This window comes from Bubalus kerabau, chromosome 18, assembly GCF_029407905.1.
Source record: "Bubalus kerabau isolate K-KA32 ecotype Philippines breed swamp buffalo chromosome 18, PCC_UOA_SB_1v2, whole genome shotgun sequence".
NCBI classification, from domain to species: domain Eukaryota; kingdom Metazoa; phylum Chordata; class Mammalia; order Artiodactyla; family Bovidae; genus Bubalus; species Bubalus kerabau.
The window spans coordinates 3,358,699-3,386,501 of NC_073641.1; the positions used below are offsets into that span (position 1 = coordinate 3,358,699).

At 39.6% G+C, this 27,803-nt stretch overlaps 1 protein-coding gene across 8 annotated transcripts in view; it reads left to right on the forward strand.

Moving 5' to 3' along the window:
• The first annotated feature begins 2,106 nt into the window (after window positions 1-2,106).
• SPDL1 (spindle apparatus coiled-coil protein 1) overlaps window positions 2,107-27,803 on the forward strand; it is a 33,940-nt gene continuing 8,243 nt past the window's right edge. Inside the window, exons 1-8 of one of the 8 annotated variants that reach the window (XM_055554424.1) lie at window positions 2,107-2,215; window positions 10,978-11,151; window positions 12,676-12,852; window positions 16,955-17,146; window positions 19,467-19,616; window positions 19,717-19,815; window positions 19,892-20,002; window positions 22,134-22,274. In XM_055554424.1, coding sequence (XP_055410399.1) covers window positions 10,993-11,151; window positions 12,676-12,852; window positions 16,955-17,146; window positions 19,467-19,616; window positions 19,717-19,815; window positions 19,892-20,002; window positions 22,134-22,274 — 1,029 coding nt within the window. In that variant the 5' untranslated portion in view covers window positions 2,107-2,215; window positions 10,978-10,992. Of the gene's footprint in view, window positions 2,344-10,974; window positions 11,152-12,675; window positions 12,853-16,954; window positions 17,147-19,466; window positions 19,617-19,716; window positions 19,816-19,891; window positions 20,003-22,133; window positions 22,275-27,803 lie in introns of all 8 variants that reach the window. The other 7 variants (XM_055554426.1, XM_055554425.1, XM_055554423.1 and 4 more) reach the window with 7 other exon arrangements.

Here is a 27,803-nt window from a genome sequence, read left to right on the forward strand (position 1 = left end):
GTTAGAATGGTATCTTCCCGAGTCCTGAGTTGAAAAATCTTTGTCAAATGAAAAGGAAAATCAAGTTTCATTTATTCAAGAACTTGGGGGGTGATGACAAATGAAGGAGTATCTGGCTAATTCAGGCCCCAAGTGCATTTGCTAGGCTATACTGTGAGCAACACGAAGGTATCACTGTTGTCAGTCTTTGAACCCAGATCAATCCTTAACTTAGTGCAGCCTATCTCAGTCACAAATAGAAGCCTGCAAAGGAAATTGAGAAGGGAAAAGCAGGGAGGTGTGGCATCCCAACACCTAAGGAGACTCAGGGAGAGCTATCAACTGTCAATTGTTAAGTGAGGGCTGAAAAACGGATTTTGTAAGATAGTACTCACTGGTGATGTTGAGAAGAGCCATTTCACTGGAGTGGTGAGACCAAAACCTAAAGTGGGGAAAAAAAAAGAATAAAGAATAAGAAAATTAAGATAATGAGTATAGGCTTTTTTTCCCAGGAATTTTACCAAGGGAAGCAAATAATGAGGTGGTAAGCTGACTGAGCTCGACTTGTTCCTTGCTTAGTGGCTCAGTTGTGTCTGACTCTTTGCAACCCCATGGACTGTAGCCCACCAGGCTCCTCTGTCCATGGGCTTTCCCAGGCAAGAATACTGGAGTGGATTGTCATCTCATTCTCCAGGGGAATCCTCCCAACCCAGGGATTGAACCCAGGTCTCCTGCTTGGCAGACAGATTATTTACCAGTGAAGCACCAGGGAAGCCCAACGAGGTCAAGGAAGGTTAGTATTATTTTTCAGATGGAAGTCATTACAGCATGTTTATTTGTTGATAGGGAAGATCCAACAGAGAGGGAAAAAACTGACGATGAAGAAGAAAGCACATATGGCCAAGTCCTCGAGTAAGCAAGAAAAAAAATGGGCTCAAAAGCATAACTTGATCTGTACTACGGTTGCTAATGGATTCAGAAGTGCTCACTAAATGTTGGCTATTATTATTTCTGATTGCTTAAAATTTTGAATAGGCATCAGGTTTAAAAAATATAAAATAATTGTTTAAAGACACACGCAAGAGCTTGGACTTTAGCAGACTTGTTCAGTTGCCCAGTCATGTCTGTTTGCGACCCCAAGGACCGCAGCCCACCAGGCCCTCCTGTTCCTCACCACCTCCTGCAGTTTGCCCAAGTTCAGGCCCATTGCATCGGTAATGCCATCCAGCCATCTCATCCTCCTGCCTTCTATCTTTCCTAGCATCAGGGACTTGTCAAATGAGTCAGCTGTTCACCTCAGGTGACCAAAAACTACTGGAGCTTCAGCTTCAGTAACTGTCCTTCCAATGAGTATTCAAGGTTGATTTCCCTTAAGATTGACTGGTTTGATCTCCTTGCTGCCCAAGGGACTCTCAGGAGTCTTCTCCAGCAGCACAGCAGGCTGCATTAATTCAAATTCTAGTTCTACCACTTATCTAAGGTATCTTTCTTCTTGGGACTCTGTTTTCCTCTGTAGAACCTCATAGGGCTTCCCAGGTGGCGCTAGAGGGAAAGAACCTGGCGGCCAATGCAGGAGACAGAAGAGACCGGCTTCCATCCCTGGGTCGGGAAGATCCCCTGGAGGAGGGCACTGGCAACCCACTCCAGTATTCTTGCCTGGAGCATCCCATGGACAGAAGAGCCTGATGTGCTATACAGTTTATAGAGTCGCAGAGTCTTACACGACTGAGTCGATTAGCATGCACCCACCTCATAAGGCTGTTGGCGGGCTTAAATGTGATAATCTGTGTAAAATTAACTGGCACTCTGTCTTATAAACATAACTGTGATTCCGTCTATGATGCTTTTAGGCAGTGTCACACTCACTGAAATTTCTGGAACCCTAAAATAGGTACCACAGGGCATAGCCTTCAGGATGCACACCGGCCAACGGGCCGTTAAGCCAGCACACGAGGGAACTCCCCCGCCGCCTCGCCCCTCCAGAAAGCACTGTCTCTAGGGAAAACGAAGACCAAAAAACCCCCAAAACATCCAGAAAACCAACCGTGAGTAATGCTGACGCGACACAGAGCTACGTTAGAGCCTGCGCCAAACCCGCCGTAGCTGGGGCGTGGCACTGTCTTGGGCGTTCCTTCCCTTTTTTCCCTTTACCCGACGCTAGGGCGGAAAGTATCGCGTGACGTGAGTTCTCGCGGGAATTGCATTCAAAAAGCCCTGGCGCTTCCCCGAGCTCTTGGTGAGTGAATGGGCTGGTGATTGTGCGCTGCCGCCGTGGAGTTAACGTTGGGAATCTGAGCGCGGAGAGCTGCAGCAGCAGGGAAAAGGGTGAGGAGAGAAACGTAGGGGCCAGGGGCCCGGAGGGAGGTGCGTATGAAGGGGGAAGCGCCGGGGCGGCGTAGAGAAGGGCTCCTGGGGAGAGGAGGGCAGGGCCTAGGAATACTTGGGGCCTGGGTCTCCGCCCAGGCTTTTAGCTGGAGCAGCTTCTTCGGCAGAACTCAGCTCTTACAGACCAGGTTCCGAGCCGGCCCTAATATTCCGCTGGGCCGCTACGACTGCCCCCGGGAATTCTGCGTAAATACGGAAAGTCGGGTCCGTTGCCTGGGTCTGGGGGATAACGAACACTGGATCTGCGCTGGCTGTATGTCGGCCGGCTGTATGACACATGTGGCAGTCCGATTCGAGAAAGGCTACAAATGTAATTAAAATACACACTGGATTTTAAAGACTAGACTCTGGTTGATAATATGACGACTACATGTTGAAATGATAATCTTTTGGATATATTGCGTTAAATAACGCATTGTTAAAGTGAATTTCACCACTATTTACTTTTTAAAATGAACGTGGAACCTAGAAAATTGAAAATCAACGTGTCTTTTTTGCACTGTATTTCTACTGGACAGCGCTGCTCAGACAGTTTCGTGTAGGATTCCGCTCTAGCTGCTTTTTACCCATTGCTGGTTTAATCTTAAACAAAAACCCTATTGTAACTGACCTTGGTTTATGGATGACTAAACAAGACATTGGAGAAATTGTTCAAATTGATGCTGCCAGTCAGTACTGAAGGTGGGGTGACAATTCAAGCAGTCTGATCCCCTGAGCTTCCTGTCTGCTACATGCTTTTTTCAAAGTGGTTAGGAGCACCACCAGGCTATGGAACCAAATCCTGTTTCCATCTCACTTAGCCACTGAGTTATCAGTGTTATCACCTGATAACCCTGGGCAAGTTACTTAACCTTTCTGTGCCTCTGTTACTTAACCTTTCAGTTTGCATCTGTGTAAAATGGGGAGTTGTTGTTCAGTCGCCAAGTAGTGTCTGACTCTTTGAGACCCCATGGAGTGCCTGCAGGCTGGCATGATGCAGTCCATGGTTTGGGGGGAGGGGTAATCCTTTTATCTCATAGGGTTGTTGAGAGGATTCAATAGAATAATGTTTCAGTTCAGTTCAGTCACTCAGTCCGTCCGACTCTTTGCAGCCCCATGGACTGCAGCACACCAGGCCTCCCTGTCCATTGCCAGCTCCCAGAGTTTACTCAAACTCATGTCCATTGAGTCGATGATGCCATCCAACAATCTCATCCTCTGTCGTCCTCTTCTCCTCCTGCCTTCAATCATTCCCAGCATCAGGGTATTTTCAAATGAGTCAGTTCTTCGCATCAGATGGCCAAACTATTGGAGTTTCAGCCTCAGCAACAGTCCTTCCAATGAATATTCAGGACTGATTTCCTTTAGGATGGACTGGTTGGATCTCCTTGCTGTCCAAGGGACTCTCAAGGGTCTTCTCCAACACCACAGTTCAAATACATCAATTCTTCAGCACTCAGCTTTCTTTATAGTCCAACTCTCACATCCATACATGACTACTGGAAAACCGTAGCTTTGACTAGATGGACCTTTGTTGGCAAAGTACTGCTTTTTAATATGCTGTCTAGGTTGGTCATAACTTTTCTTCCAAGGAGCAAGCATCTTTTAATTTCATGGCTGCAGTCACTATCTGCAGTGATTTTGGAGCCCCCAAAAATAAAGTCTGACACTGTTTCTACTATTTCCCCATCTATTTGCCATGAAGTGATGGGACCAGATGCCATGATCTTCGTTTTCTGAATGTTGAGTTTTAAGCCAGTGTTTTCACTCTCCTCTTTCCCTTTCATCAAGAGGCTCTTTAGTTCTTCGCTTTCTGCCATAAAGGTGGTGTCATCTGCATATCTGAGGTTATTGATATTTCTCCTGGCAATCTTGATTCCAGCTTGTGCTTCATCCAGTCCAGCATTTCTCATGATGTACTCTGCATATAAGTTAAATAAGCATGGTGATAATATACAGACTTGACGTACTCCTTTCCCTATTTGGAACCAGTCTGTTGTTCCATGTCCAGTTCTAACTGTTGCTTCCTGACCTGCGTACAGATTTCTCAAGAAGCAGGTCACATGGTCTGGTATTCCCATCTCTTTAAGAATTTTCCAGAGTTTGCAGTAATAATGTTTGCAAAGCATCGAATGCAATATCTGGTACATATTAGCTATAGTGTTTATTCAACCCTGGCTACCTTTCTCTGCAAATTGATAGGTTACTCTTAGATGTTCATTACACCTGTTGAAAAGTCACTTCCTCAGAGAAATCTTTCTTGTCCTTATTCCCTCTGACCCTGGCCCCATGCCACCACCCAGATTGAGACTGCTGCCCTGAGTTATAGGTTCAGATAGCACCATACACCTCTCCTTCTTGCACTTAACACACTTGTAACTTTGCATTATCAGTTATTTGATTTAACATCTTTCCAGTAATAGACTGTAAAATTCAAGAAGGCAGGCATATGGTCTGGTTTGAGGATCACATTGTGTCCTAAGCAACAGCACAGTACCTGACACATAATAGGAATTCCAGCAAATCTTTAGAGTGAAGGAGAGCTAATTTTGTGGCTGCCTTGGACATTGATGGCTGGGATATCTTGAGGCTAGTCCCATATTTTCTTCGGTAAATATTGATGCCAATAGTACATAGCTCAGGCCCATTAAGAGAATTAAATGTGATAGTGCATTTGAAGCTCTTCTGCCTGGCAAATGGTAAATCCTTAGCAAATATAAATTATTATTAACAGCTCAACAATTAATAGCTGGCTCCATCATGTACGAGCTTTGGAGAGGTCTCGCATTTTAGAGCAGTGATAGCCAGTCCTGGATAACATAGGCTTCTTTTTTTTTTTTTTTTTTAACCCCCTCTTCTAAAACCCTATATTTCCTCCTCCATCTTCATAATTTACCTTCCTAATTTACTGATAAATTGAAGCAGAAGGGCACTCATGCAGACTCTGAACACTGTATCTACGTACTTATCAGTGTCTGTACCCATATACTTTACTTTCCTTTAATTCAGATGAAACATTCATGTACCTGTCCAGAAATCAGACCCTGCACATTCATTACTCCGTAGTTCTCCATGTCTTCTATATCATTTGTTTTTCTTTGCTTGATCTCTCCTTTGTTATACAAGCTTGCTGTTGTTTTTTCTTAAAGAGTTTTTATCTTAAAAAAAAAAAGACCCTAGTGCATCTCCAGCTACTGCCCCGTTTATCTGCTCTTTGCAGCAAAACTGTGCTTGCTATCCACTGTTCTACCATTCTCTCCAGTTAATTCCAGTCAGGCTTTTGCCCCAGTCTCTCCATCAAAACTATTCTTGGGGTCATCTTCTAGTTGACCTCCATGAATTTAAATCCAATGGCCAGTTCTCAGTGTTCACCTTATTTGATTTAGCATTTGATGCAGTTTATCATCTACCTCCTTAATACATGTTTGTTTATTGAGTTCTAAGACAGCACATGCTCTTCCTTTTCCTCCCAGCTCACTGATTGTGCTTGAGTATACTTTGCTGTCTTCTTTCCCACCTCATAACAGGGCTCCATCCTTTGTCCTCTTCTCTTTAATTATGCTTGTACTTTGATGAACACAGAACTAAAAAATTTATGCTGCTGCTAAGTCACTTCAGTTGTGTCCGACTCTGTGCGACCCCATAGACAGCAGCCCACCAGGCTTCCTCGTCCCTGGGATTCTCCAGGCAAGAACACTGGAGTGGGTTGCCATTTCCTTCTCCAATGAATGAAAGTGAAAAGTGCAAGTGAAGTCGCTCAGTTGTGTCTGACTCTGTGCGACCCCATGGACTGCCGCCTACCAGGCTCCTCCGTCCATGGGATTTTCCAGGCAAGAGTACTGGAGTGGGGTGCCATGGCCTTCTCCAAAAATTTATGCTAATAACTCCCAAATTTATATCTCCAGCTTATACCCTTCTCCTACACTTACAGCTGTTACTTACTTGACATATCTCATGTTTTAAAACTTAAACCTCTCATTTTCTTTCCAAAACATCTGTACCCATAGTTTTTGATGTGTCTGCTGCTGCTACTGCTGCTAAGTCGCCTCAGTCGTGTCTGACTCTGTGCGACCCCATAGAGGGCAGCCCACTAGGCTCCTCTGTCCCTGGGATTCTCCAGGCAAGAATACTGGAGTGGGTTGCCATTTCCTTCTCCAATGCATGAAAGTGAAAAGTGAAAGTGAAGTTGCTCTGTTGTGCCCAACTCTTAGCGATCCCATGGACTGGAGCCTACGAGGCTCCTCCATCCATGGGATTTTCCAGGCAAGAGTACTGGAGTGGGGTGCCATTGCCTTCTCTGAGCCCCTGACATGCCTCCATATTAATTCAGGTAACATTGTGAATTATTGAGCATGGACAACACAGTGCTATAGATGAACTGTGGGAGATTTAAAGAAAAACTGTGTTTGTGCTCATGTTATATTGTTTCTGTCCGACATTATTTATACTCTTGTAGTTAGGACATATAAACATAAAAAAAGGTGAAGTACTCAGTCTCCTAATACACATAACAAGTGTCAAGAGTGGAACAACCATAATTTCTGGGGAGGTAAAGGTGGGAGAAATGACAGAAGAGACCAACTTGAGCCAGATATTGAATGATGGATTTAGAGGAGAGCAGAAGGCAACTTACCAATTAGCATGATCTAAGAAGGGTATAAAAAGAGCTTTACTGGAGAATTTCTATTGGGGAGTAGAGGGTGAAAGGGTTAAAAAGTCAAGCTGAAGCCAGATTATAAAACTGTAATGCCAGTTTTAGCAGTCTGGGCTTCATTCAACTAACAGTTATTGGCAAATCTATTCTACTAGTTGCTCAGCCAGAAGCTTTGTAGGCCTTTTAAAATTCTCTTTCATACATCCCACATTCCATTTGTCAGAAAATCATTTTGGCTCTGCCTTCAGAATATGTGTTAAATCTCATCACCTTCTGTGGCAGCCACTCTGGTAGGAGTGGCCATCCCACCTGATCTTTCTGCTTTCAACTTGCTTCCCTCCCAACTATTCAGCGTATCAGCCAAAATGATCCTTTTAAACGTATCTATCTCTACTCCAAACTTTGCAATGACTTCCCATTTCACCCAGAGTAGAAGCCAAAGTTTTTGTTTACAATGGCCTGAATCAAGGCAAATTGAAAGTGTTCAAACAGGAGATGGCAAGCGTGAACGCCGACATTCTAGGAATCAGCGAACTAAAATGGACTGGAATGGGTGAATTTAACTCAGATAACCATTATATCTACTACTGTGGGCAGGAATCCCTTAGAAGAAATGGAGTGGCCATCATGGTCAACAAAAGAGTCCAAAATGCAGTACTTGGATGCAATCTCAAAAACAACAGAATGATCTCTGTTCATTTCCAAGGCAAACCATCAATATCACAGTAATCCAAGCCTATGCCCCAACCAGTAACGCTGAAGAAGCTGAAGTTGGACGGTTCTATGAAGATCTACAAGACCTTTTAGAACTAACACGCAAAAAAGATGTCCTTTTCATTATAGGGGACTGGAATGCAAAAGTAGGAAGTCAAGAAACACCTGGAGTAACAGGCAAATTTGGCCTTGGAGTACAGAATGAAGCAGGGCAAAGGCTAATAGAGTTTTGCCAAGAGAACGCACTGGTCATAACAGACACCCTCTTCCAACAACACAAGAGAAGACTCTACACATGGATATCACCAGATGGTCAACACTGAAATCAGATTGATTATATTCTTTGCGGCCAAAGATGGAGAAGCTCTATACAGTCAGCAAAAACAAGACTGGGAGCTGACTGTGGCTCAGATCATGAACTCCTTATTACCAAATTCAGACTTAAATTGAAGAAAGTAGGGAAAACCACTAGACCATTCAGGTTTGACCTAAATCCCTTATACAGTGGAAGTGAGAAATAGATTTAAGGGACTAGATCAGATAGATAGAGTGCCTGATGAACTATGGACTGAGGTTCATGACATTGTACAGGAGACAGGGATCAAGACCATCCCCATGGAAAAGAAATGCAAAAAAGCAAAATGGCTGTCTGGGGAGGCCTTGCAAATAGCTGTGAAAGGAAGAGAAGCAAAAAGCAAAGAAGAAAAGGAAAGATATAAGCATCTGAATGCAGAGTTCCAAAGAATAGCAAGAAGAGATGAGAAAGCCTTCCTCAGCGATCAATGCAAAGAAATAGAGGAAAACAACAGAATGGGAAAGACTAGAGATCTCTTCAAGAAAATTAGAGATACCAAGGGAACGTTTCATGCAAAGATGGGCTCGATAAAGGACAGAAATGGTATGGACCTAACAGAAGCAGAAGATATTAAGAAGAGGTGGCAAGAATACACAGAAGAACTGTACAAAAAGATCTTCATGACCAAGATAATCACGATGGTATGATCACTCACCTAGAGCCAGACATCCTGGAATGTGAAGTCAAGTGGGCCTTAGAAAGCATCACTATGAACAAAGGTAGTGGAGGTGATGGAATTCCAGTTGAGCTATTTCAAATCCTGAAAGATGATGCTGTGAAAGTGCTGCACACAGTATGTCAGCAAATTTGGAAAACTCAGCAGTGGCCACAGGACTGGAAAAGGTCAGTTTTCATTCCAATCCCAAAGAAAGGAAATGCCAAAGAATGCTCAAACTACTGCACAATTGCACTCATCTCACACGCTAGTAAAGTAACGCTCAAAATTCTCCAAGCCAGGCTTCAGCAATACGTGAACCGTGAACTTCCAGATGTTCAAGCTGGTTTTAGAAAAGGCAGAGGAACCAGAGATCAAATTGCCAACATCTGCTGGATCATCAAAAAAGCAAGAGAGTGCCAGAAAAACATCTATTTCTGCTTTATTGACTATGCCAAAGCCTTTGACTGTGTGGATTACAATAAACTGTGGAAAATTCTGAAAGAGATGGGAATACCAGACCACCTGACCTGCCTTCTGAGAAACCTGTATGCAGGTCAGGAAGCAACAGTTAGAACTGGACATGGAACAACAGACTGGTTCCAAATAGGAAAAGGAGTTCGTCAAGGCTGTATATTGTCACCCTGCTTATTTAACTTCTATGCAGAATACATCATGAGAAACACTGGGCTGGAAGAAGCACAAGCTGGAATCGAGATTGCCAGGAGAAATAGCAATAACCTCAGATATGCAGATGACACCACCCTTATGGCAGAAAGTGAAGAGGACCTCAAAAGCCTCTTGATGAAAGTGAAAGAGGAGAGTGAAAAAGTTGGCTTAAAGCTCAACATTCAGAAAACAAAGATCATGGCATCTGGTCCCATCAGTTCATAAGAAATAGATGGGGAAACAGTGGAAACAGTGTCAGACTTTATTTTTCTGGGCTCCAAAATCACTGCAGATGGTGACTGCAGCCATGAAATTAAAAGACGCTTACTCCTTGGGAGAAAATTTATGACCAACCTAGATAGCATATTGAAAAGTAGAGACATTACAAACAAAGGTCCATCTAGTCAAGGCTGTGATTTTTCCAGTGGTCATGTATGGATGTGAGAATTGGACTGTGAAGAAAGCTGAGCACCGAAGAATTGATGCTTTTGAACTGTGGTGTTGGAGAATACTCCTGAGAGTCCCTTGGACTGCAAGGAGATCCAACCAGTCCATTCTGAAGGAGATCAGCCCTGGGATTTCTTTGGAAGGAATGATGCTGAAGCTGAAACTCCAGTACTTTGGCCACCTCATGTGAAGAGTTGACTCCTTGGAAAAGACTCTGATGCTGGGAGGGATTGAGGGCAGGAGGAGAAGGGGGCGACAGAGGATGAGATGGCTGGATGGCATCACTGACTCGATGGACGTGCGTTTGAGTGAACTCCGGGTGTTGGTGATGGACAGGGAGGCCTGGAATGCTGCGATTCAGCGGGTCGCAAAGAGTCAGACACGACTAAGTGACTGAACTGAACTGAACTGAACTGAGGCGCCTGGAACCAGTGGGGAAGGATGATGAGTGAGGTTGAGCTCTATATTAAATGTTTAAGTCTTTGCTTGAAACTCTAGAATGAGGTTGTTCTTTAATTACTCTAAACATGGTGTCTGTTTTGCATGTGTTCTTATGAATAACTAGCAAAATGCTAGTGAGTCTGTTTTCAATAAAGTACATTTAATGTGGCAAATTTAATGTGTTCAGGAAGTTAACACTGTTGTGAACACTTGTGGACATGCTAGTCCTTACCTTATCAATCTTATTCAGAGGTACCTTTTTATAGTTAAGTAGAAGTTATGCTGCTATAAAGTTTGTTGATTTCTTTTACTGTTCTCTTAACTTGGTTACCTCTATAGTGATATAATTATGAGATCATCCTACCGTAGCATTTAAGGAAGCTTAGCACACAACAACTGGATAGTTTCCTAATACTACATTCCTTAGAAGCAAAATTAAATTGTATTCATCTTTTTTTTTTCTTTTTGCTCTATTTCATTTGTTCTCAAATTGGGTAACAAAGTAGTCAGACCTTACTCTTATAACAGTAATGCAAATTTGACCATTTAAAAGTCAAAGAGAAAATCTTTAATACTGTGTTTTAATGTGGCAGTGATATTGCATGTATACATACACACACAACACACTTGTATCTTTTATTAGTGACGTGAAGTTTTTTGTTAAAGTTCAGATACTTTTATTTCTTCTATTTACAGTAGACAGTAAAAAAAATCATGGAGTCGGATGTAATAGCAGATCTTCGATGCAAACTCAAAGAGACTGAAGAAGAGCGACGGAAAGCTGCACAGTATGGTTTACAGCTAGTGGAGAGCCAGAATGAACTGCAGAATCAGTTGGACAAATGCCGCAATGAAATGATGACCCTGACTGAGGTAGGACACTAGACTCCTGTTCACCAGTTTGTGCTTAGCCACTGAAGATTGCTGTTGTCCAGCAGTCATTTAATATTTTTCTTTTCTGAAAATTTTAGGTCTAATTCCCACCCATCTGCAGGGAAATGAACTAATTGAATCTCTAATATTTTTTTTTTCTGACTCTGTGTTCTGAGTTTGAAAAATATGTTCTCTTTCTTTAGTTCATATTCAATTTTAGACTTTGGTTTGTCTTGATGCTATACCAAGTCCTTAGTTCTGTCCTAAGTCTAGACTTTTGTAGTCCGTTGCCCACTAATGGTCATCTCAGACTTAACATAAACAGAATAGTTGATTCCTTGCCCACTAACCAAACATGCTCTTGCAGAATTCTTTACCTTGCTTAGTAACTATAAAAACATTTATCCAGTTACTTGAGCCAAACATCTACGAGTTTTACTCAATATCTTTCTGTCCCATATTTCTCATATTTAATCCACTAGTAAGCTGTAAAAACTTGACCTACAGAACATCTGCTGCTCTTGTTCAGACCACCGTCATCTCTCCCCTGGACTGTTATCATAGCCTCCTGATTAGGTTTTCTGTCTCCCAGATTGCCATTCACACTGTTCACTCTTTACACGTCAGCCAGGTGGTCATTGAGGAGCATATAAAAGGTGATGTCACAGCTCTGCTGAGAGCACGGAGCAGCTTCCCGTTTTATTTACGACAAAAACTGAGTTCCCTACCTGGGTTTGTAGATTTCCATGTAGTCTAACCTCTTTCAACGTTTGACCTCATCTTATGAATTACTTTCCCTTGTTCTTAGCTATACTAGTCCTGCCTTATGGGCTCCACAGGAGCTCTTGCCTCTTTCTGAGTTATTTGTCCCCCACCCTCATGAGAGACGAGACATGAGAGAGGGGAATTTTTTGTCTCTTGTTCACAGCTGCATCCCTAATATCTGACATGCTTTTATTAAAAGAATGAATAAATCAGTTTTACTTAGAAAATGCTCAGTAATGTATTTAAAACTTTGATCTCCAAATTTAAACATAACAGTTAAAAAAACTAATGACCACCCTTATTGTTAATTTTTTCCTTTTAAATCTAATTTTATCTTATTTTTTTTAAAGCTTGTTGAAGAGGTTTGAACTAATGACCTTTTTTTCATTTTACTTAGAGCTACAAGTAGAGAATATTGTTATTAAACCAAATAATTTTTACTAAATAAACTTAAGTGCTATTAATTTTTTTTTTCTTCCTACTTGACTTGACAGCCATAGATCACTTTTTACTTCTTTGACAGGACTTAGAAGCAATTACCATATCCCCAGCATGAACTTTAATTTAGTCTCAAATCACCTCTCAGCGTTTTTTTTACATTAATACTAGCTATAGTTATTCCAGATTGAACATGTGGTTGTTACTTAGAAAGCAGCAGATGTGTGAAACAGGAATGATTCAGTCAAGATGAAAACTGCTTATGTGTGATGGCTTTAAGTTATTTTTATGTAACTGAATTATAATTGAATCTGTTTTCAGAGCTATGAACAAGAAAAATACACTCTTCAGAGAGAAGTTGAGCTCAAGAGTCGAATGTTAGAAAGTTTGAGCTCTGAATGTGAAACTATTAAACAACAACAGAAAATGCATCTGGAGCAGTTAGAAGAAACACTGAGCAGAAGCCACGGGCAGGAAGTGAATGAACTGAAGAAAAAGGTTTGAGCATCTGTGTTTTGGAACAGAAGTATTTCACGCTCATGCAACCATTTGTAAACTTTAGATGATGAAAGACTTTCTTACTACCATCTGTGCAAAATAGCTGAGATGAGGGGTTCCATCATCTTAATATGAGGCTTGGAAACACTGAGAAACAGTAGTTACCTTAGTGGTTTGTTTAAATAACATTTTAGTAGTTAAATTGAATTATTTAATTTTAGCAACTGAGTATTTGTTAAGGAGTTTTAGCTCTGATCAGCATGGCCTCTTTTAGAGTGTTTAGGATACCGACCCCTTTTCAGAAAGACTAGTTTCCTAGCCTTCACTGCAACTGGTGGTACACTTTATAATTCCGCAAAGAAACCAATAGTTTTTGGTAAATTAAGGTACATTAGAGTTGTATATTTTATAACTATAAAATGTATATTTTACAGTTTGTTTATTGAAGATAAACTAATACATATGATCTAGTTCATACACAACTCCTTAAGGGAGGTACCATTATTATCTCCATATAGCATGAGAAAACCAATGTTTAAATAGATTGAGTAAAGTTGGACAAGATTATAGAGCTAGAGACTATCAGGCAAAATTTGGTTCTCTTATGTCAAAGCCTGCTTCACTGTGTTTCGTGTAGCGTCTTTTAAGATTTTTATGTATCTGTACCACCTGTGCTGGTTAGTTAATTCTCATTAAATTGATTGTCTTTTAAATGTTCTCTAATTTTAAGTAACAATATCAATGAAATATATTATGTTTGAGCTGGTTATTTTTTTCCTAATATGCAATAAAATATAACTATCAAAATATGCTTTCATGCAATACTTAGAATCATCTTGCTTACCACTCTGACAAATAATAATCCAGCTTGTCTGAAGCTATGCAGGTTGAGACACCAATAACTGATATGGATGCTTTTTTTCTTCCTCATGGATATTTTCAGTTTAGCAATAACTTTCAATACCTAAACAAAAAAGTAATGTAGGAAATATTGAGTCTAAAGTAAGGCCAGTTATAGAGATGGCTTTTTGGTAAAGACTAAATCATTCAAAAAATATTTTCAGTCTTCTTATGTTCTCAGATTACTTGTACCAATAATTAGGAGTTTTACTTGCCATCTTTCTTTCACTTATTTCTCACATTTAGTCCATCAACAAGCTCTTAAGAACTTGAGCTACAAAATATCTATATCCGCTACTCTGTAGTCCAGCTCACCATCATCTCTGCACTACTGTCCAGGTAGCCTGTTTCCTTTATCGCTGTCATGCCATTCATTTTTCACACAGTGGCAACATGGCCAGGAGTCCAGACCTACTCTGATGATGTGTAAGGATTAGATGTGTGCTTATAAAACAAGGGATGTCACTGCCTGTTAAAAGATATGTAGCTTTGACCAAATAGGAAGCCCCAGTCCATGGGGTCGCTAAGAGTCGGACACAACTGAGCGACTTCACTTTCACTTTTCACTTTCATGCATTGGAGAAGGAAATGGCAACCCACTCCAGTGTTCTTGCCTGGAGAATCCCAGGGACAGGGGAGCCTGGTGGGCTGCCGTCTCTGGGGTCGCACAGAGTCGGACACGACTGAAGCGACTTAGCAGCAGCAGCAGCAGTCATCTCATCATAGAATAAGTTTGGGTTATTCAGTGATGTTTTTCAGAAGGGTATACACATTTCAACATACATCAATCAGGTGAAATTTTTATTTCACATGATAAAATTGAAAGGGGAAAAGAAATCAAAATAGAAGTCTCTTTATATTTTAAATAGTAAGCAAATATCAGTATATATTCTAGGAATGTTAAGACCCTATTCAATGTAATTCAATATAGATGATAATGGTAACCCTGGACATCAAGTAAAAGACTTTTATTAACAAACCATTTGGTGAATGTTAGATGTGGTACTGAATGTTTTACCCACCTAATCTCGGTTGAGAGCCACACAATAACGCAGGTAGAATCATTTATAGTCTTACATTTGAGGAATGTGAGACAGGTTAAACCTCGACCTGACCCTAAAGCTTCATCCTCCTCCTGTAAGGAGGATATGACACATATAGGCATACCTCTGAGATACTGCAGGGAAAGTTCTAGACCACTGCAGTAAACTGAGTCACATGAATTTTTTAGTTTCCAAAGTGGTCTTTTAAAGTCATCTTTTTTTTTTCATCTGTGTTGATGGCTGCTGACTGATCAGGGCAGTGGTTGCTGAAGGTTGGGTTGGCTGTGGCAATTTCTTAAAATAAGTCAACAATATCAATTGACTCTTCCTTTCATGAGCAGTATCTCTGTAGCATTAAAGCTGTTTGGTAGCATTTTATCCACGGGAGAACTTATTTCAAAATTGGACCCAATTGTCTCAAACTCTGCTGCTGCAGCTCAGATGCTCAGTAGTGTGCAACCTTTATGCCTCAGACCCCATGGACTATAGCTTGCAAGGCTCCTCTGTCCATGGGATTTCCCAGGCAAGAATACTGGAGTTGGTTGCCATTTCCTCCTCCAGGGGACCTTCCCAATTCAGGGATCAAACCCACCCACGTCTCTTCCCTCTCCTGCATTGGCAGGTGGACTCTTTACCACTAGTGCCACCCGGGAAGCCCAGTCTCAAACTCCGTCACTACATTGTCAACTAAGTTTATGTCCTGTTCTAAATCCTTTGTTGTCATTTCAGCAGTCTTCACAGCATCTTCACCAAGGGTGAATTCCATCTCAGAACCACTCTCTTTGCTCATCCATAAGAAGCAAGTCCTCATCTATTACCATTTTATCATGAAATTGCAGCAGTTAAGTAGTAAGAATTAATAGTCAAAAATTACTCCTTGATCCTATGGGCTGCAGAGTGGATCTTGTGTTACCAGGCACAAAAACAACCTGAATCTCCTACATCTCACTTTGGTGACCAGGTGCACTCTGAGTGAGCAGTGATATTTTGAAAGGAATCTTTTTTCTGAGCAGTAGGTCTCAATAGTAGACTTTGAATATTCAGTAAACCATGTTGTAAAGAGATGTGCTCTCAGCCAGGTGTTGTCCCATTTATAGAGCACAAGCAGAGCAGATTAAATGTAATTTTTAAGGGCCCTAGGGGTTTCAGAATGGTCAATGAGCATTGGCTGCAACTTCTTTTCTTAAACTTCATGAACCAATCTCTGTTAGCGTCAAAATTTTCTTCGGCACCTTCCACCTGCCTCTCAACCATCGTAAAATTGAAGATAGTTTGTATTAGACTTTGGCTTAAGGGAATGTTGTGTCTGGTTTCATCTGCTATCTAGACATCTAAAATTTTCTCCTTATCAGCACTAAACTCTTCAGCTTCCTTATCATTTGTGTGTCCACTAGAGTAGCAGTTCTAACTTCCTTGAAGAACATTTCCTCTCAGTTCACGACTTGGTTAACTGACACAAGAGGCCTAGCTTTCGGCCTGTTAGCTCTCAATAAGCCTTCCGTCACTAAGCATAATCATTTCTAGTTTTTGATTTAAAGTCAGAGGTGTGAACACTCAGAGGCCATTGTAGGGTTAGCAATTGGCCTAATTTCGTATCGTTGTGTCTTGGAATAGAAAGACCCTAGGAGAGGAAGAGAGAGAGGAATGACCGTTCAGCGGAGCAGTCAGCTCCATCAATTTATCAGTTTGTCAATTCAACTCACCCTCTTACAGGAGTGTGTGGTTTGTGATGCCCCAAAGCATTTACAACAGTAACATCAAAGATCACTGATCACAGATCATTATAACAAATAAAATAATGAAAAAAGTTTGAAAGATTGTGAGAATTACCAAAATATGGCACAGAAACAAGAAGTGAGCAAAAGCTATTGGAAAAACTTGCTTGGCAGACTTGCTTGGCTCAGGATTGCCACCAGCTTTCCATGTCTGAAAAAAATGTAGTGTCTGGGAGGTACAATTAAGCAAAACGCAGTAAAACAGGGTATGCCTGTATTAGTTTTCCAAGACTGAAGCAATGTGACATTTTTGGAAAAGGGGTTAAATAATTTTGTTCACTTTGATTGCCTTCCAAAATAGTTGTCCTGCAGGTACCAGAACACTTTGTCCTGCAATTGTATGTTCTGATGACCTTCTACTTTTTCTTTTTTTTCTTTTTTTAGTTAGAAACACTGAAAGCTGAGTTAGATGAAGCTCGGCTAAGTGAAAAGCAGCTGAAGCACAAAGTGGATCATCAGGAGAAACTCCTTTCTAGTAAATCAAAGGAAATGCAAATGTCTGAACGTGTACATGAAAGTGTGTCTTCAGAGACACTGACTCTTCAGATTGAGCTGACCGAAATGGAAAATGTGAAGGTAATTTTTATGGCATGTGTATTATGGAGTTTTCTCCTTTTTCTGGCTGTATATTTTTCATGTTTTTGTAATAATCCTTATGAGCTGCTTTTAAGACTGAAATATTTTTTGGCCTAACTTTGATCTAATTAAAAAATAAGGTTTTAAATGGATTCCTTCAATTAAAGTAAAGCTTTAAGTTACATGATTATGTAAGGCAGACTTTACTTTTAGATTAATGGAACCTCTGGAAGAATTTAGACATTTATTCTAATCCTAGTTTGTGTCATAAAAGCCCAATATAAAAGTTGGTCCTGCAGAAGGTGATTTGTTGTCCAGCTGCTCAGTCATGTCTGAATGTTGCGACCCCATGAACGGCAGCACCCTATTGTTTTGCCAAAAGTTTTCACTTTAGTCTCAGGTTCAAAGGATTTGTTAACAAACTAAGCCACTTGTTCTATACAAATAATACAAATATTTATTAGAGAATTATCTAGCTTACTTTCAATATAGTAACATTAAAAGAAAAGGGAAATAGAGGATACGTCACCAAATTGGGTTTTGACCAACATCCAGACTCAAACAGTGCTGAGAAATCCCGTGTCAGAGCACATCTGGAGTCCCAATTGTCCCAAGGTCCCAGGCAGCATGTCCACTACTTGGGTTAGACTTCAAAAAATTGCAGTTCAGGGTTCCCGCCTATAATCCCAGGATGAAAACTGGTATAATCATCAGTCTGACCAAATTGCAAGCCTGGTTTCATGTTAATGCTGTTTGTTTTGTCTTGTAAAACTTGGAGTGTTGTTATGCCTGGGGCTTGGTTGGCCAGGGCCCCTCCAAGGTCTCCACAATCTCAAAATTCTTCCCCATCTTATCTGTAGCGCTGCAAGTCTTGCGCTCACAGCAGGCAGTCACTCACAGTCTGGGTAGTGTCCAGGAAGGCTAGAAGCAAAGTCAGAGGCCTGCTCTGCTTTGTCTCCGAAGCCTAAACAAGACCATTTAATTTCCTCTCCTTTTGTCCTTTTTGTCCTTCTTGAACATTTAACACCTGTCCTTCACTATCTCCTAAAGTTTTCTCAAACTCATGTCCATTGAGTCAGTAATGCCATCCAACAATCTCATCCTCTGTCATCCCCTTCTCCTCCTGCCCTCAATCTTTCCCAGCATCAAGGTCTTTTCCAGTGAGTTGGCTCTTTGTGTCAGGTGTGCAAAGTATTGGAGCTTCAGCTTCAGTTCTTCCAATGATCTCCTTTAGGATTGACTGGTTTGATCTCCTTGCAGTCCAAGGGACTCTCAAGAGTCTTCTCCAACTCCACAGTTCAAATGAATCAATTTTTCAGCACTCAGCCTTCCTTATGGTCCAACTCTCATATCTGTACATGACTACTGGAAAACCCATAGCTTCGATCGTATGGACCTCTGTTGGCAAAGTAATGTCTCTTCTTTTTAATACGCTGTTTCGGTTTGTCATAGCTTTCCTTCCAAGGGGCAAGCATCTTTTAATTTCATGGCTGCAGTCACCGTCTGCAGTGATGTTGCAGCCAAAGAAAATCTGCCACTATTTCCACATTTTCCCCATCTATTTGCCATGAAGTGATGGGACCAGATGCCATGATTTTCGTTTTTTTGAATGTTAAGTTTTAAGCCGACTTTTTCAATCTCCTTTTTCACCTTTATCAGGGGGCGCTTCAGTTCCTCTTCACTTTCTGCCATTAGAGTGGTATCATCTGCATATCTGAGGTTGTTGATATTTTTCCTGGCAATCTTGATTCCAGCTTGTGATTCATTCAGCCTGGCATTTCAAATGGTGTACTCTGCATATAAGTTAAATAAGCAGTGTGACAATATACAGCCGTGACTTAGTAATTTTGAAATTTTAAACCCATCTATTGTTCCATGTCTAGTTCTAATTGCTGCTTCTTGACCTGCATGCAGGTTTCTCAGGAGGCAGGTAAGGTGGTCTGGTACCCCTTTCCAGAGTTTGCTGTGATCCATACAGTGAAAGTTGATATATGTGTATAATTTTTTTCATTGTAAGCTAAAATTAACTTAAAAATGAAAGTTTTAAATTCATAGAAAAGAAACAGTCTCTGGAGTCTTTTTTTGATCACTTTCTAAAAAAATAATTAAAAAAAATTTTTTTGAGTTTTTTTGAATTTATTTTTTATTGAAGGATAATTGCTTTACAGAATTTTGCTGTTTTCTTTATTATGCACTGTAATAATCTTTGAGTAGTTATTAGTTTTAGTTTTGAGTGTTAACCTCTGCTGATAGATAAACTGACAGCTGCTAACTGAAGGATTATTCAAGAGTTTCTTCTTTTTCAATTCCTGTTTAATAGACCACCCTCCAAGAAGAAGTGAATGAACTACAGTACAGACAAGAACAACTCGAACTTCTTAATGCTAATTTAATGCGCCAAGTAGACCGGCTCAAAGGAGAAAAAGAAGAGCGAGAGAAAGAAGCGGTTTCTTACTATGATGCCTTAGAGGTATTGTGATTATAGTAATACCATCTTTTCCAATTTATATAAGTTGTTTTCTTGCTAATCTTATGTCAAGTAGCTGAATTGTTTTCTCTTTTGAATTTAGAAAGCTCGTGTAGTGAATCAGGACCTTCAGGTGCAGCTAGACCAGGCCCTCCAGCAAGCCTTGGACCCTAACAGTAAAGGCAACTCTTTGTTTGCAGAGGTACATAAAAATATTCCATTGATTAAATTAGCATTTCACTTAATAAAAGCATAATTAAACATGTTATATTTTCTAGGTGGAGGATCGAAGGGCAGCAATGGAACGTCAGCTTATCAGCATGAAAGTCAAGTATCAGTCACTGAAGAAGCAAAATGCATTTAATAGAGAACAGATGCAAAGAATGAAGGTGAGAATTAGTGTAAGATTTATTAAATCTTATTTTGTATCAGTATGACTTGTACAAGTAATACACTTTAACGATTATTTCTAGAACTACATGACCTTAGAAAAAAATTTTTTAATTGAATGAGAGATCCCTTTTATATTTTATTTAAAAACATTTAATTCTGTGTAGATTTTAGTGGTATATGTAGCATTCATGGATTGATTGAGTTTTTAATTATTACTCACTAGCCTTGAGTTTTTAATTCTTAGTAGCCTTGCCATTAGCTCTTTATTTGTAATGGGAAGAATCAAGTATTAAAAATTTTTTCTGTCCTGCTGTTGGCCTGGTTTCTTTCTGAGGGTAGCCCTGAAATGTCTACTTCAACTAAAGCTAGCTCTCTCACCATTCTTCAGTTCTCCCACAAAGGCTTATTAATAGACTGAAGTTTGAATTTCCTTTCCTTGCAGTTTCTCAAGTCAAGCATATCAGCCCTTTAAATTTTAAGGTTTGTTGGGCGTCATTGTTGCCGAACAGCTGGTAACAGAAAAGCATGTGGAAATTAGATTCCAGTATTGTGCCAGCCCTTAGACTCCTGATCTCCTGAAGTGGTAGCGCTTACTAGAAGTCTGTAAGGTTTCCTGCCTCTTTTAAGGATGATGAGATTTACCAAAGAAATAGGAAAGATCGGTGATTAAACTTTGGCATCAGATGAACTTGGGATTGAATCCTAGTCTCACTTGTTAGCTGTGTGACTTTGGACAAGTATGCTTATTTTTCAGAGCAATTAGTTACCTCATTTGTAAAATAGAGATGATAGAACTTGCCTCTTAAGAGTTGTCCTGGAGTTAAATGAAGGCATAGCAACATGTTTACATGTTTGGCAAATAGAAAAGTACTGACTTAATGGACAACAACTGTGTCTTTTATTTATGAGGATTTCAGTTGTGTTGTCTGGTTTAACTTGGCTCTCCCCTATCTGGGAATTATTTCTTTGTAAATTTTCTCATATTTGCTCTTTGTTTAAATACATTAAAATACATTTGTTGGGCTATTGTTATTAATCTCTCACTGTTCTGCTACCCCAAACTATCTTTAGACACAGGTAGCATTCTGAATTTTGAGGGGATTGCCATGTCTAGCTTCCAGTATGAAAGTGAAAAAGTGAAAGTGAAGTCGCTCAGTCGTGGCTGACTCTTTGCAACCCCATGGACTGTAGCCTACCTCGCTCCTCCGTCCATGGGATTTTTCCAGGCGAGAGTACTGGAGTGGGTTGCCATATCCTTCTCCAGGGGATCTTCCTGACCCAGGGATCAAACCCGGGTCTCCTGCATTGTGGGCAGATGCTTTAGCATCTGAGCCACCGGGGAAGTCCAGTATGAAGCAGGAGCAAAAAGTGGATCCTTAAAAATGTTAAAAGTAGTCTCTTACTTATAACCATAGCTGCAACTTCATATAATTGCTGTACTCAAAAATTTATTTTAACTAATTGACACTTTTTAGAACTGCAGAAATTTCCAAAGGCAGAAAGGAATGCTAGGTTTAGGTTTTAGCTAATTTCCTTCTGGTTGCTGTGCAGCTCCAAGTTGAGGTGGAGTCATAATTAGGTAGGTTGATTGCTGCTCTTAAAAAAATAACTTTATATTGAAGTTTGCGCCCTTTACCTTTGCTTTCCATCCTTGTCCTTTGCAAAACTCACATTTGTGAATGTGAGTAGCTTAATAATTTCGCCCACTGAATACTACTGAATTTCATTAAAATTTTTGAGAAGCTGCACCAGCCCCTTAATGAGAATGCCTATGGTGAGTACAGTACAGCGTCCTGCTGGGTTTCTCTACCACTTAACTGGTGACTTCTCGACCACAGCCATGCAGTTCAGCTGTGTTTCACAGAAGTACAGACAATTGTTATGGACTTCAGATACCAACTCATAAGTAGTTAAAATAAGTACTAGAGAGTTATATCTGTAACTAGGCTATTTGAAATAAATATTTTCAAATTATTAGAGTATTAAACTAGACACAGCTAATTTGTTTAGCTTCTAAAATGAAGCCAAAGTAGTATAGTACAAGATATGAACTGTATCAAAAATATAGTTATCAGAATCTTCTCCTCCACTCAATTTTATGGGGGAGAATTTTTTTTTTTCTTCTAGGTACAGATCGCTACATTGCTACAAATGAAAGGGTCTCAAGCTGAATTTGAACAGCAGGAACGGTTGCTTGCCATGTTGGAGCAGAAGAATGGTGAAATTAAACATCTCTTAGGTGAAATTAGGAATCTGGAGAAATTTAAGGTATGTGTAAACACCTTTTAAAAAATAACAGTTTTCTGTTTGAATATCTTGCTACTTTTAACTTGAATGGGTTTCTTTATTATGTAATTAATCTATAGTTTCTATTGAGATTTACCAATATTTACTTTTTTCTTCCAGGTTGTTTTTGCTTTTCAGTGGTTTGGACTACTGCTTCTTTTAATAGAGCCCCCATATTTGTTGTTGTTATTGTAAATTTTAACTCATTTATACTCAAAGCACCCATATCTTAGGTGTACAACTCAGTGAGTTTTACATACATATACCCCCTTAAATTATTACCAGCTCATGGTATAGAATACTTCTAGCCTTCCAGAAAAGTTCTGCCATGTCCCTTTTGAGTGAGTACTCCCACTGTCTAACTTTGTACCAGCTTTACATGTACAAATACTTTTGAACTCCATATAAATGAAACCATTCACTACACACTCTTGCTTCTGTCTTCCACTCAACATTATGTCAATGAGATTTGTTCCTCTTGTCAAGTGTTACCAGTAATTAATTCTTTTTGGTGCTTTCTACCTCTAATTTTTGATGAATGCAAAGTAAGATTTTTGTCACATTGTCCAGTATTATGTGGCAACTGGAATTCATACAAGTCTTTAGTAAACTATTTCAAAATTTTTGAAATTCAAACCTTCAGGAAAGTTGTAAAACTATTACCGCATACTCTTCACCCAGATTCCCCAGTTGTCAGTTTCACCACATTTGCATTTTTATTTTCTCTCTCTCCATGTATATACATTTTTATCTGAAACATTTGAGAGTAAGTTGCAAACCAGTTATCCCTTTACCCTTAAGTTGTTACTCAGCAGTGAAGTTTATCTTTTACATAACCATAGTACAATGATCAATCAGGAAACTTACATTGATACATAGTTTTAGCTGAGCTGCCTTTTACACTTTAGGAATTACCACTAATGTCCTTCCTGGAATACAAAAATGACCAAATGCTTTCCTTTCTAGGGTCCAATCTGTGATCATATGTTGTATTTAATTGTCAAATCTCTTTAAAGACTCTAAAGGTCCATATAATTAAAGTCAGGAAAGATTGACCGCAGGAGGAGAAGAGGGTGGCAGTGGATGAGGTGGTTGGATGGTTATTCAATGGACATGAGTTGGAGCAAACTCAAGGAGATAGTGAAGAACAGGGAAGCCTGGCATGCTGCAGTCCATGGGGTTGCAAAGAGTCAGACACAACTGAGCAACTGAACAGAAACAGTCTGGGACAATTCCTCAGGCTCTCTTTATCTTTTATGACCTTGACATTTTTGAGGAGTACAGCCATTTGCTTTGTAGAGTCTCTCTCATTTTGGGGTGTGTGATATAATTAGTCACTGATTCAGTGGATATGAATTTCAGCAAACTCTGGGAGATAGTGAAGAACAGGGAAGCCTGGCATGCTGCAGTCCGTGGGGTTGCAAAGAGTCAGACACAACTTAGAGACTAAACAACAACAATGTATTTTTGATGGGAATACTCCAGGAGTAGTAGAATACTTTTTCAATATGTCACGTCAGATGGCACTGTAACAGTAACAGGTGATATTAACCTTAAATATTTCATAGGGAGTTACTTATGTGTTTATGTGTATATATATGTGTGTAATACACAAAATTGTTTACATGAAACATTGCTAAACATGCATATAACACATACATAAATACACTAAATATGTGGACATAGACTTCCAGTTCTGTCTGCTAAAAGAATCCAGAAGTGATGACATTTCAGTAGCAATAAGCACATTCAGTGCCCAGATTCTGGTTTCTAAGTGCCCTTCTTCATTTAAAGGAACCTACGTTCCTTGTAGAAATGTTGATTCCATTTGTTGTGGAATCTATTTCCCCTTATACTTGAATATCCATTGATGATTCTTGCCTGAAACAGGTATTACTGTGATGATTGCCAAATGATAATTTCAGTTAGAATAATGAATTAGAGCTTTTCTCCTCACTTATTGATGTCATATAGTCTCATAAATTCTTATTTTATCCTATGGACTGTAATCTATAACTTCCTTATTTACTCTGTCCCAGATTTGGCCAGTGGGGGTACTTCCTTACTCTGGCACAACAAATGGAATCAACATTTCTACAAGGAACGTAGGTTCCTTTAAATGAAGAAGGGCACTTAGAAACCAGAATCTGGGCACTGAATGTGCTTATTGCTACTGAAATGTCATCACTTCTGGATTCTTTTAGCAGACAGAACTGGAAGTCTATGTCCACATATTTAGTGTATTTATGTATGTGTTATATGCATGTTTAGCAATGTTTCATGTAAACAAAACACATAATAAAACCTTGATGTCGTACTTAATAACTCCAGTTTGAGTCCAGTGCCACAGGGTTTTTTGCCTACCCCATTTTTTCCAACAGTGAAAAACCTGGCTCTTATTGTCCTCAATATATTTGCTTATTTACTCATTCTTAAAATATATATAGTTTTGAAATTATTCATTAAAGTTCAGGATTTGTTCTTTTTGTTTTTAACTTGAGGGTACATAGTCAAAATACTATGTTCAAAGGTTTTGTTGTTGTTGTTCAGTCACTAAGTCATGTCCAACTCTGCGACCGCATGAACTGCAGCACACCAGGCTTCCCTGTCCTTCATTATCTCCCTGAGTCTACTCAGACTCATGTGCATTGAGTCAGTGATGCCGTCCAACCATCTCATCTTCTGTCACCCCCTTCTCCTCTTGCCCTCAATCTTTCCCACCATCAGGGTCTTTTCAAATGAGTCAGTTCTTCCCCTGAGGTGGCCAAAGTTATTGGAGCTTTAGCTTCAGCACCAGTTCTTCCAGTGAATATTCAGGGTTGATTTCCTTTAGGATTGACTGGTTTGATCTCCTTGCTGTCCAAGGGACCTCAACAGTCATCTCCAGCACCAAAGTTCGAAAGCATCAATTCCTCAGGTTTCAGCCTTCTTTATGGTCCAACTCTCACATCCATATATAACTACTGGAAAAGCCTTAGCTTTAGCTAAATGGACCTTAGTCGGCAAAGTGATGTCTCTGCTTTTTGATTCACTGTCTAGGTTTGTCATATCTTTTCTTCCAAGGAGGAAGCGTCTTTTAGTTTTGTGGCTGCAGTCACTATCTGCAGTGATTTTGGAGCCCAAAAAAATGAAGTCTGACACTGTTTCCACTGTTTATCTATTTGCCATGAAGTGATGGGACTGGATGCCTTTATCTTCATTTTTTGAATGTCGAGTTTTAAGCCAGCTTTTTCACTCTCCTCTTTTCACCTTCATTAAGAGGCTCTTTAGTTCCTCTTCATTTTGTGCCATTAAAGTGGTATCATCTGCATATCTGAGGTTATTGATATTTCTCCCAGCAATCTTGTTTCCAGCTTGTGCTTCATCCAGCCCTGCATTTCGTATGATGTACTCTGCATACAGTTAAATAAGCAGGGTGACAATATACAGCCCTGACGTACTCCTTTCCCTATTTTGAACCAGTCCATTGTTCCACGTACAATTCTTACTGTTGTTTCTTAACTTGCATACAAGTTTCTCAGGAGACAGTTAACGTGGTCTGATATTCCCATCTCTTCAAGAATATTCCACAGTTTGTTGTGATCCACACAGTTAAAGGATTTAGCATAGTCAATGAAGCAGAAGTAGATGTTTTGTTGGAATTGTCTTGCTTTTCCTGTGATCTAGCGAATGTTGACAATTTGATTTCTGGTTCCTTTGCCTTTTTTAAATCCAACTTGTACATCTGGAATTTCTCGGTTCGTGTACTACTGAAGCCAAGCTTGAAGGATTTTTAGCCTAATCTTGCTAGGATGTGAAATGAGTGCAATTGTACATGATTTGAACATTCTTCGGCATTTCCTTTCTTAGGGATTGAAATGAAAACTGATCTTTTCCGGTCCTATGGCCACTGCTGAGTTTTCCAAATTTGCTGGCATATTGAGTGCTGCACTTTCCCTTACTAGTTATGAGTGTGTTGTTCATCTGAAATAGGTTTTGTCCATCCTTGTTGAATTTATTTACTCTTTCCAGCATGTGAACCATTAACGTGGTCTAAAGTCAAAACTGTACCGAGTTTTGCCTGTCTCCGTTCCTTCCCCTCTGTTGACACCCACCTGTCTGGGCAGCCAGTTTGTTTCTGATTTACTCATGCCCTGTTCTCTGTGCAAAGAAAGCAGCTTTATGTAGGCTTTATCTTCCCTTTTTATTTCTTGGACAAAATGTGGCATAGCATAGATAGTCTTTTATAGTTTCCTTTTTTTTTTATTTTAACCTGGAAATCACTTCATCTAGTTTAGAGAGATCTTCCTAATTCACAGCAACAGAGGATTCTGATGTATGGGTTCTCATACATTCTCCTCTGTCTGGGTATTTAGATTATTTCCAGTATTTTGCAATTATGTACAGTGCTACAAAGTGTATTTTGCATGTATGTGTGTTTCCTTATTATAGATGTATCATCCTGAATAATTCCTACAGTATAATTGCTGAGTCAAAGTAAACTAGCACCGTATCATAGCGCTCATTTCTCTGTCACCTCACCAATAGAATGTATTATTTTAAAAAATTTTTGCTGGATTGATAGATAAGAAATGGTATCTCAGTGTAGTCTTAATTTCTATTTTTGTAATAATGAGTGAATTTTAGCATGTTTTCATAGGTATATTTACTTGCATGGGTATATAGAGAAACTGACGCATGTTTTCTAGTAGTGTTTGTATGGTTTCACATTTTACATTTAGAGACCTGATCTCGATTGAAGTTTATTCTTGTGTATAGGGTGAGGTATAAATCTAATTTTACCTTTTCCAAATCACTAGCCAGTTGTCCCAGCATCATTTATTTAAAAGTCAGTCTTGATAGCAGTGATTTAATATAACATCTTTATCATATATCAAATTTTCATATATGCTTGAGTCTGTTTCTGGATTTTCCATTCTATTCGATTGGCCTGCTTTTCTAACATCAGTGCCATACTTTTAATTTTAGAGGTTTTACAGTTACGTTTTGTCTGATAGGGCTCTTCTCCCACCACAGCTTTGCTTTCTCAGCATTTTTTCTCTCCTTTCATGTCTGTTTTTCCCTATGAACATCTCGTCTAGCTCAAAAAAAAAAGTTTGTTGGCATTTTTATTAGGAGTACATTGAATTTATAAATTAACTTAGGGAGCACAGATATCTATCTTCTCACTAAAGAACTAATCACAGCTTATAAATGACAAACTTTGTAAACGTTAATAATGTCAACGTTCTAAATTGTAGCTATTATTATAAAACTAGCTATTGGTGTAAAATTTTAAGCTTATATAATTTTCTTTCTCTTACAAGAACTGTTTAAAGGACTGCAATTTTGGTTGAACTTGAAAAAAGGTGTATGTGGCTCACCAGTATACTCTGCACTATACTTCCAAAAGTATGGCTTTAAATTAAGGGCTTTTACCTGCAATCTCTGAATTTGTTTACATACTTTTAAGCAGATTTACATTTTTTTTCCTTAGAGAAATTGTACAGAGATTCTTTCAGAATCTCAGAA